Source organism: Sorghum bicolor, chromosome 1 (assembly GCF_000003195.3).
Source record: "Sorghum bicolor cultivar BTx623 chromosome 1, Sorghum_bicolor_NCBIv3, whole genome shotgun sequence".
Lineage (NCBI taxonomy): Eukaryota > Viridiplantae > Streptophyta > Magnoliopsida > Poales > Poaceae > Sorghum > Sorghum bicolor.
The window spans coordinates 78,016,949-78,027,809 of NC_012870.2; the positions used below are offsets into that span (position 1 = coordinate 78,016,949).

General features: G+C 41.6%; 2 protein-coding genes across 3 annotated transcripts; one reads left to right on the top strand and one right to left on the bottom strand.

The window, feature by feature from the left end:
* LOC110429770 (protein CHAPERONE-LIKE PROTEIN OF POR1, chloroplastic) lies at window positions 2,633-5,898 on the top strand. 2 transcript variants are annotated; one of them, XM_021446301.1, is made up of 4 exons: window positions 2,633-3,036; window positions 3,847-4,207; window positions 5,367-5,443; window positions 5,739-5,898. In XM_021446301.1, exons 1-4 carry the CDS (start codon window positions 2,743-2,745, stop codon window positions 5,787-5,789), a joined length of 783 nt encoding a protein of 260 aa, XP_021301976.1. In that variant the 5' UTR covers window positions 2,633-2,742; the 3' UTR covers window positions 5,790-5,898. The 2 variants fall into 2 exon arrangements, with proteins under 2 accessions (XP_021301976.1, XP_021301974.1); XM_021446299.1 differs by having other exon boundaries at window positions 2,637-3,036; window positions 5,367-5,859.
* LOC8057403 (probable protein phosphatase 2C 28) lies at window positions 6,521-10,567 on the bottom strand. The gene is made up of 5 exons (XM_002468507.2): window positions 10,102-10,567; window positions 9,357-9,805; window positions 8,560-8,927; window positions 7,725-7,961; window positions 6,521-7,165 (listed from the first exon to the last, which is right to left on the bottom strand). Exons 2-5 carry the CDS (start codon window positions 9,676-9,678, stop codon window positions 6,893-6,895), a joined length of 1,200 nt encoding a protein of 399 aa, XP_002468552.1. The 5' UTR covers window positions 9,679-9,805; window positions 10,102-10,567; the 3' UTR covers window positions 6,521-6,892.

Consider the following 10,861-nt stretch of genomic DNA (forward strand, 5'->3'; position numbering starts at 1 on the left):
TGGTTTTCAAGGTGAACTAAACAAGACCTTCCATTTTTTGCGTGAAGTAAACGCCGTGGTGACAAGTTTTCTCATGCGTGCAAGCAAAACAAAGCAACCATTTCCGTCTTCCTATGCTCTCTTGGCTTTGTTTAGTTTCCAAAAAATCTTGCAAAATTTTTCAGATTCCCCGTCACATCGAATCTTTAGACGTATGCATGGAGTATTAAATATAGACGAATAAAGCTAATTACACAGTTTGGTCGGAATTGACGAGACGAATATTTTGAGTATAATTAGTCCATGATTGGACAATATTTATCAAATACAAACGAAAGTGCTACAGCGTCGATTTTCCAAAAAAAATTTAGAACTAAACAAGGCCTAAAACAAAATGAAACATGGAAATAATAAATAAATAAGACAAAGGCAACACTCGCCAAATAGGAGTATTAAAATCCACTAAAAGTTGTTACTTGTATTCTGATAATCGCAAGTGTCATATCAGTCGCTAACATCCTCCTTTGTTCGTTTATGACAGCCTTAACCTGAATATGCCCCACATATAGTCAGCATAGGTCTTACAATAATTAATGGAGAGAGTATACTCGCCTAATAACAGGGAAACATATTAGTTATATACTCTTCTGATCTAGTCTAGTTCATAAAACGTAATTTGACATGGCATACAACCTCTCAAAATCATAGTTTAACCATTTATTTATTTATTTATTTATTTATTATTTTATATATTATTTATTGTTATAAAACATATCAATTAGCAATCTAACTATATTATATCTAATTACAATAGTTCTTTTAATATATTATTGATTAAAGATTGTAAAATTTAAGACGTGTGCACCTAAAGCGGAGGAACTATATGCCCTGTATTTCCTATTCCCTTCGTCCAGGAGTGCATGGGGTACTTTTACAAACAAAGAGTCATATTAAATGGAATTTGATAATTAATTTTTCATTCAAATATATATTTTTTATTTTTAAAGTATAATATAATCTCAAAGCCAATTGAATATAAATCTACTAATATAAGTTGTGTGACCTAAACTTAACACATAATTTGAGTAACTATTAGTTATAAAATTTGTCTTTTCTTCCACTCAAAATACGTTTGGATGGAGTATCTCATCTCATATTATGAATTCCTCAAGATCACAATAACCCATTTTTTTGTTGCTTTATACAAATTTGTTGCAGAATCCCATTATTGTAGTTTATAAGGCAAATTTCTTGCAAATTATTAACGTTATATTAGGTCCTGTTTGGTTCCTCTTGCTAAATTTTAGCTAACTAAACTTTAGTCACTTTAGTAGCTAAAGTTCCAAACACATTGACTAAAAAGAGTTAAAATAGTTTAGAGCATCTCTAAGAGATTAGCTAAAAAGACTAGCCAAATTTACTGATTTAGCTATCCTCTAAAATAGATTTGACAAAAAAATATTAGAGTACTCCAACAGACTCCGTAAAGGATGGCTAGTGAGATAGGCTATCCAAAAGTAAAGAGCGAATAAGCTGAGATAGAGAGCTACTAAATTTGAAGAGTCGTTTACGGAATCTGTTGGAAACGTTTTTTCTTCAATAATAACTAAACTTATCTTTAGAAAATAATTTGGCTAATCTTTTGGAGATGCTCTAAGCTTGGCCCTGTTTGGTTCCCCTTGCTAAATTTTAGCTAGCTAAACTTTAGTCACTTTAGTAACTAAAGTTCCAAACACATTGACTAAAAGGAGCTAAAATAGTTTAGTTCCATTAGTCGCCCAAGAGTAGCTAAAATAATTTTAGCTAGCTAAAATTTAGCGAGGGGAACCAAACGGAGCCTTAGAGCATCTCCAAGAGACTTTGTATATTCTTCCTAAATGCTAGGAATAACAATTTTGGTGAAAAACTATCCTCTAACAGCTTCTCTAAATGATCATCCAAATATAGCCATTGTATATTCCGACTTTTTCGCTAGCCAAATATAGAAGGTGAGAATGACTCTCTAGAGTGCGCATGAGATTTAGCAAAACTGTTGCAAAGTAAAAAAAATATAAAAAATGATTTTTATGTAAATGGCCCTCCAAATGATGATTTAGAATGTGTGATTTAGAAAGGCTCTTGGAGATGCTCTTAATTCTATTAGTTATCAAGAGTAGCTAAAATAATTTTAGCTAGCTAAAATTTAGCAGGAACCAAACATACCCTTACTCTTTGTTACTAGTAGTACATTGTTCATCTTAGGTCTTGTTTAGTTCGTAAAAATTTTCAAGATTCTCTGTCACATCGAATCTTTGGTGTCATGCATGAAGCATTAAATATAGACGAAAATAAAAACTAACTGCACAGTTTATCTGTAATTTGTGAGATGAATCTTTTGAGCCTAGTTACTCCGTGATTGGACAATGTTTGTCAAATAAAAACGAAATACTACAGTAGCCAAAAACAAAAAATTTTGCGAACTAAACAAGGCCTTAATTGAAAAAAGAACAATCCTTTTTTTGAGCAAAAGAGTCGGCCTTCATTGAAGAATTTTCCAAGTGGCATCCAAAGGCAATTATTAGAGAAGAATAAAATGATGGCCCGTCTTGGAACTTGGAAAGCTTATCCAAACCTCCTGCCAAAAAAGGCCCAAAATTATCCCGTCAGGAGGCAGCCTTGAAAAAAAAAAAAAAAATCATCCGCCGGCAGAAGCCGACGCGCAGAGCAACAGGGCACACGCACGCCAGACTAGAGGCTCCGAGCGAGCGCAGCCGAGGAGAAATAATGGCCACGGCGACGGCCCTCTCCCTCAGCGGCGGCGGCGGCGGCACTCCCCTGCTCCGCGGGCACGCGGCCTTGGCCTCGGGGCGGTGCTGCGCGTTCCCGCGCTCGCGGTGGAGGCCGCCGCGCCTGTCGGCCTCCCGCGCGGACGACTCTTCGCCGGCGCCGTTCGAGATGACGGTGGAGGGCGCGTTGAAGCTGCTCGGCGTCGCCGAGGGCGCGTCCTTCGACGAAATCCTGCGCGCCAAGAATTCCGTCCTCGCCTCCTGCAAGGACGACCAGGACGCCGTCGCCCAGGTCCCCGAGACTCTACCTCCCCCCACTCGTTTGTTATTCCATTCGCGCCCGCCTTTTGTTGTGCTCAGTCGCTCAAGGGAATAAGGTGATTCTTTATTGCGTCCTTGGTACCTCCGATTGGAGTATTAACTATTAAGAAGCCGCCTGGATCAATCGGGAATGTGTGAAACGATGGGGATTGTTGCCATATATTCTACCTAGTACTTTCCAAATGCAGAAGCAAAATTTGTTTATGAAATCAATTCGTATTACGTGTAGGTAAAGGATGATACCTAGCTCATTAGGTTGGTGATACTGGCTGCTCATTGGTTCGTGCGTTTTGGATGTGCTATGCATCATGCGTGGTATTAAAAGGCTATGCAGTGGATTAGCTTAATCCTTGAAGAGGTATTTGGTATTTGCATATCCATGGTGGAGATGATCTCACGATCATATATGTATTGCCATATTTCTGAGGTAGTAGCCTGTTCGGTAGGATTGGAAAGAGTATAAAAATTTTGGGAACATAGTTTTCTCATGTTCCTGGTGCTCATTTTTTTATGTGTCTTGCTGTTATTTTATGGCATTTGTTTATAGCCTTTCTTGTTCCAATAAACTAGCTCTATTTTCTTCTTGTTTTCTTCTTCAAGTCGTACTCTTGATAACTACACTTGCTTGTGGCTGTTCCTCAGATCCTTCCCTGATTTCTTAACTGTCTATTTCAAGACAGTTTTACAAGTAGTTACGGCTGTTCCTCAAATGAACACAGACATCCCATCTCATACGCTTCCCTGTTGCCATATTTGACTCCCATTTCCTTCTTCATTTCAGGTCGAAGCAGCCTATGACATGTTGCTTATGCAGAGCTTATCACAGCGGAGGGCTGGAAAGGTTGCTAATAACAGCATCCGCTATGCTGATGTTAAACCTGTAAAGAGTGCAGGAGCTGGGACAGTCCCAAAGTGGATGCAGGCAACCATGAAGAATGCACCTATTACATTCGAGACTCCATCTTCGAGCAGCTTGGGCATCCAGTCATGCGTTTATGGTGCACTAATGGTTTTCACCTATGCTAGTGGAAGCTCGACATCTTTGCCATCTGCGTACACTAGCCCTGATGTGCCAGGTTTCATCCTAGCAACAGGATTTGGTGCATCATTGTATTTCCTGGCAAAGAAAAATATGAACTTAGGTAAATTGATCCACCACTTTTATCCTATAGCTATGTTATCCAGTGCTATATGTTGGTACATTTGGCCATTTGTTTTGGAACCTTTATGCCACTGTTTTTAAACCTGCACAATTCGTATTGTAGAAGCATAAGAATGATCCTCTAAAGTTGAAGCTTCAATGGTTCATAATTCAAACATCATTTACCTTTTTGCCAATACCCTGATGCAATACTTGTGTAGCCTGTAGCGTAAAGTTGTGCATTATTCATCATATATGAAACCTATATTACCTCTTGCTTTTTGAAGGCTTGAAGCAGTTTTGTCGTGGTAGTTTTCATACAAACTAATACTGCCTATCAACTATTCCATTTATTGTACACATTTTGTTCTGATATAGTAACAAAACACAGAGATTCTACCACAGCACTACTAAGAAAGGTTCCACTTAGATCCACCACTTAATCCTTGTTGGTTATAGCGGTGATTAAGAGGAGATTACTCGCATCAGGTTATAATTGACAAAAGAGTCCTATTCCTATCATAATTCAATGCTAGCCTGCCCCATACGATGTCAGTTTGGATAAGGTGCATGGGTTTCCCAAGATATACACTGGTAACAAAGTCAAGCACACGGCACCATCCTTTTGTGTCCATTCCTCTGTAGTGTTTTCGTATCTTTGGGTGACTGAGATACGGTTCAAAGAGATAAAGGGCTCCTGAAGAAAATAAAAGTTAGCTGACCTTAATGGTGCACATAGTATTAGCCCATCGTAAACATATACAGATATTATAGGAAGTGCTCCTTTGCACATAGTATGTAAGATTTCTGGTATACAGAACTTCGCATGTCTGCAGTAATCCTTTGCCAATTTGATGTCCACAATCCTTTAGCATCTTGGCACTATAGTCCTTTGAATATTTGATCTCACAGCCATTTAATTAACTGTGCATGTAGTTGATTATGAATTGCATGTGTAGATAGAGTGCTGACAGTGGATGAGCATGTGGGTTTCGCTGGCATAAGAATTCCAGAAACCCCCTTACCTGCTTTTGTGCTTATTATGACATTGTTTGCTTATGGGAGGAAACCTGGTTCAACATTTAGGCTAAGCTGCTTTTATCCAATCTTCATGTATACATTTAGCATGCAATCAACACTTTCTGTGGTCCTGTATCCAGGTAAGGCTGCATTGATCACTGTCGGGGGACTTGCAGCTGGTGCAACTGTCGGATCTGCAGTGGAGAATTTCCTGCAGGTTGATATCGTGCCCTTTCTAGGCATCCACTCCCCTGCCGTCGTTGTCAGTGAATTTATTCTGTTCTCCCAATTGTTGGTATCACTGTTTGTTAGGTAGGATCTGAAATCAAGCTGCCAACTTGGCATGTAATTAACTGAAATGGATCGTGTTCAAACTTCAAAAGGGTCAGGGAAATGCTTATTTTCCGCTCAAGATGAAAGCAGCTGTGTATAGCAAACAATACATGGACATCTCTGTCCCTGATAAAGATCACCTGTATCTAGTTCTCTCACTCTCACTCTCAATCTTTCAGGAAGAAGCTTGTATGGATTGCAGAATGTGGAATGTAAATTCTTTGGATTAATATTAATACTCTGAAGTCTGGAATTTACTGATTCCTGGCTGGAGACTTTAGCCAATGGGCAGCCCCTTTACATGAACTTTGTATACAGTTGCCGTTCTGTTGTATTTCATATTAAGGCGAGTTTATCAGGTTTGCTGCCCTCTGAGAATGGCTCCAAGTCACATGACTCGAGTTCCTCGTGCATCGAAACGTTGCATACAACGTACATTATACACACAAAGCATATAATGAGTAATATCTTAACCTCTTATTTTTTGCTATTGTTTTTTCCACATATACACAGCGTACAAGGAACCTCTTTACCTCTATTTTTTTTTATAAGGAACATCTATTGACTTTGGCTTGAGCTGAGCTGATCCTAATCTAGTGGATCACTGTCCCTCGAGATAGCAAAGCCCGATTCCGTCAGCTAAACAGCTTCACTTATGGCTATCCCTTTACACTGGTGTCGTGTGCCGACCTGCCAGGCTGCCGCGAGCCATCAGGGTCACAAAATCGGTGGGCACCGTGTGATTGTTTCTTAAATGTCAAATCACTGACGCTGCTACCTGTTCTCGGCGAAATCACGAACCGGATCAACCTATGAATGGGTAAGCCACGCGTCCAGATCTTCCATTAAAAAAATCTCAAGAAAAAAAAAGGGAAACCCTGCATCTCAGTACCTACCTTGTTGAGAGCAACGTGCTGCTACAACACATCATCAAAAGTTTTGATCGGAGCTGGTCAAATCATGCGCCCCCAAACATTATCTTTAGCAGTGATGCTGTCAGCCTTCATATCAACACGAAAAAAGCGGGATATGATGGACTATTAGGGAAAACATGTTCCGGACAATTTACAACCACCTGTTCTCTCAAGGATGAAGAGAAAAGGGATAAGAATAGAGAGAGGAGGAGAAGAAAAGGAGAAAGGATTTGCGTCGCTAACAAATAATCTAATTTTTATACCTCGCTATCAGTACACTAATTACCAGGCGGAGTCTAGACAGTAGTTTTGCAAAAGAGCAACAACACAGCAGGTGTAAGTATAGCGCTACACTTTGCTGCTTTTCATCTCTCCTGCAGGTCTGCGTTGTGCTCTTCCTTTCCAGAGCAGTAACAACTTCAGTAGGTGCTGTTCAACTGTGCCAGAGCTGAGAAAGGTGCGAGGGATTTCGCGGGAAGGGTTACACCGCCCCCTCGGATAGAAACAGAGGGGCTTTTGCTCCAGCTTGCTTTGCTCATGGCATTTGAATCCAGGAACAGCACAACCACGGTTGTATCGTCGTGGAAATGCCTTCTCACACCTCGGTCGATCTTCTTGAGGTCTGAATATCTCATCTCCCTCTTCTTGGCAGCTTCTTGCATCGCGGCTTTAACTAGTCTCCGAGCGATTCCCTGGGGGGAAAGGAAATCACAGCTTCAGAGGAAGTGAATAAAAGAACACTAGAAAATAAACGATAGGCGAAACAAGCTGACAGATCGACAGTGAGAAACTTGAAGGTATTATAATTACAATGCATGATGGCTGGGTTATTTCACAAGAACAAACTAATTAAATATACTTTCACAGGTATCAGGTATGCTTAAGCTTTGCAATCCAAATTATGTAATAGCTTGTATGCCATAAGTTGTGAGTTACATCCACAGTTTAATTATCTATTTTATTCCAACATTCCGGTTTCACAGGATTCATTCAACTTTGTATTTGAAAAGCCAAATCTGCAGTCTATTTTATATATTTCACTCACTGCACAAAACTTGTCACAGTATCAATTAAATTCGTCCTTTCAATTTAAGGGAATTGCTATCCAATGAAGCACAACATAGTTGAATAAAAGCATAACATATTCAGGATAGATTCATCAAAGACCCAATTAGATGGAACAATATTAGGCCTCGAAAGAAAAATGGACTTCAATTCATAGAAATTGTAACGCAGGAGAAGAAAACATACATTACGGGGACTACTGTGGACAAGGTCAACTGCTTCCTGAGTGCTGAGGTGCTCCCATAGACCATCAGAAGCAAATATAACAAACTGATCGTTTGGCTGTATTCGATGTTCAGTAATTTGAGGGTCAGCACTAAGAATCGGCCTCTGGAAGGTTTCTCGAAGCCGAAACTTGCTATGAAGAGGTTCTCTGTTATACTCTGGTTTCTTTAGATATACATCTCCGATAGATCTTGAGATCTGCAGACATGACCTCACCTCATAAGTAATATCATAGAAAGTATATTGACAAGACTACATGAATAAGAACCAACAATAGAACCTGTGGGTGCAAGCTAGTTTGATGGTTTTGTGAATTAAGGGATTAACAATAGCAGCACTAAATACATCGTTTTCTCCTGTTTATGGTTGGTGCACTAACCTTTCATTAAAGTGAAAGCCTGGACAATGAGGGTTACGGGGGAGGACAGATAGTATTCGTGAGTGGCATAATATATTGAGCCACAAGTTACATCTTACCATCCACATAAATTTTGAGATATATGACAAGTATCACACTGATTATTGACAGCTGATGATGGACCCTATGATGACATAACTATAAAGCATGCAGACAACTTTAGCTCTAGGAATGAAAACTTACCTGATACCTAACTTATGAGAAAATAATGCATATATAAAAGTCATTATTTGTTCCCCACAAAGAGGAAAGTGGGATTATGATGAGAGCAACAGATGACGTCAAAAGTTCAAAAAAAATCAAAGATTAATTGGCTAGACGTGTGTACACCAGAGTGAAAAATTAGCAACCTGATCTAGGGTACAGATTTTTGTCTACCTGGATGAGACCCTTCACTCGCCAAACATTGTGTTTAAGAACCACAATATGTGGATCATCAGGATGTGATGACTGCAGCTCTTGTCTAACTTCCTCATGGCACGCATTGTGCTCCGATGACAACTGCATGGCCACAGCCTCTCCAGTTGCCTTAACAAGCCTTCCAAGAACTGCACGTGAGTCGCCCAGGTTTGCAACATAGAGAGTCCCAGCACAGATTACACCAACAAGGCAGCAGGAGCCTACTGAAGCAATCTGAGGCTTCATAGACCATTCCTTGCTTACAAGAGAAAGCCAGCCCTCCTCAGTTGCTTGGAAAGCTTTCCGGATCACATCCGCTGACACACACTTGTGCTCAGTTGCAAATTCTGGAAAAAACTAAATAGTTTAAATACACTGAACAGATTAAATAAACTAATAATAATGTAATACACTCGAGTCAAAACAGTATCAGAACCAAGCTAGATAATTAAATAAATCGTGTGTTTCATTTTTCTGGAATAACCTTAATACAACTCCAACTGCCGTCCAATATCCGACCATATGCAAGTTTACCGATCAGATCTACCAAACCCATTATCATTTCTATTCTGAAGGCAATAAGTACAAATGCACTTTTTGAGACAGAGTCAGCATCATCATCATGCTAATAGTCATAGAAATGCAAACCCATAATCAAAGCAGCACAGAAAAAGTTGGGACTTGATCATTGCTTCATCATCAATACCTCTAAAACTAAGCAGCCAAAAAAAAAGTGGAATCATCGGCGGCAACTTTGACATATCGAGAGTCCTTACTCCTGAGATGGTTGAAGAGGTGGTCATTGATGAACCGGGCCGTCTCTGGGCCGCCATGGCCATCATGGACGCCGACGAAGGTGCCCTGCGGGCCGGGGTCAGCCAGGGAGAGCGGTCCGGATTCCACCTGGCTCTGGTCCTCAAGCAGCTGGTTGGCCTGCACCACGGCCATGGAGAACTCCCCAGTGACGAGCTGGCCAGCGTCCTTGTACCAGAGGAGACCGTCCTGCCGGCCGGCCGCGTCGGAGCCCTTGCCCCGGTGCCCGGCACGCGATCGCGGGCCCCAGCAGGAGCTGAAGTAGTCCATCACCGCGGCCAGCATCCCTCATCTCATCGCGCTCCCCTCCACGCGGTTTCTTGACGGCATCCTCAAGGGAAGGGGCCCAGCTCGCTCTTATAGTCTTATTATCTCCACCGCCCTTTCAGCCTCTTCCTTAATCCCCTGCAGCCTGCGCAACCGAAACAATAGATGCAATCAAATCAAAGCGAGTAAAAAAAAAGTCAAAAATTTCTGTGCGCGCGTGAGCTGGTGGATCGTATGCTGGGATCAAAGAAAACTTGCGGCCGACTCATTATCTCGTATGCATCAAGCGTCGCCCAGTGTAGGCAGCAGAAACAGATCAAGAGGCAGCAGCTCAAGCTTAACAATCGGAGCTAAGACTACGCGATTACTCCAGTGGTGGACAGGGGATAAACGGTTTGGCAATGGTGGGCGGATGAGCAAGGAGACGAAAAAGGGGCTCACCTTTTCCCTGAGAACTCCCCTGTCGAGTTCGTGCTCGGATTCCTGGAATCCACCGAGCAGGTGCCTCAGATCTGGAGAGCAATCAAAGCCCCGGCACGCCAACAGCAAGGATTAGTTGGACTGGCGGCTGCTCTCCGGGATCAAAGAGAATCAAGCTAAGAAGCTGGATAAAAAATTCTCCTTTTGCCCCCACCTTGAGCTCTCTCTCTTTCACTCTCTCCCCGCAGGCGGCAGGAAGCTCTGCCCAATCTATATGTTGAAGAGCCCCCAGCTCGGAGATCTCTCCTCTCTGATGCAGAGACTAGTATGCACCACCCAGGTGAGCACAAGCGCAAATCCAAGAAGACAAAAAACCCAATAAAAGAAGGGGGGAGCAACAAGAGAGGGAGGGGAGGGGAGGGGAGGGGAGGGAGAGGTCAGAGCCAGCAAGGCAGGGCGCAGGGATGGGCTCTACCAATCCTAATTTGTGTGTGGAGTACTGGTGGTGGCGTTGTTCGGTCCCTAAAATCAGTTTCCACATTGGATTCACCCACTGCAACAAAAGCACCTTTTTTTAATGCCCTTCTTATTTTGATGGTGCTGGCTTGGGAGTGTATTATTTCTGCACTGCCATAATAATACTCCTACATTCACGGCTCTTTTAACAGATGCTGCAGAAAATCAGATGCTGGGAGTAACTTGTGGATTCATAGCCTCTTTTAACAAATACTCCCAGCTTTTGTGTAGTACTGCAGAAAATCAGATGCATTCCAAGGTTGTA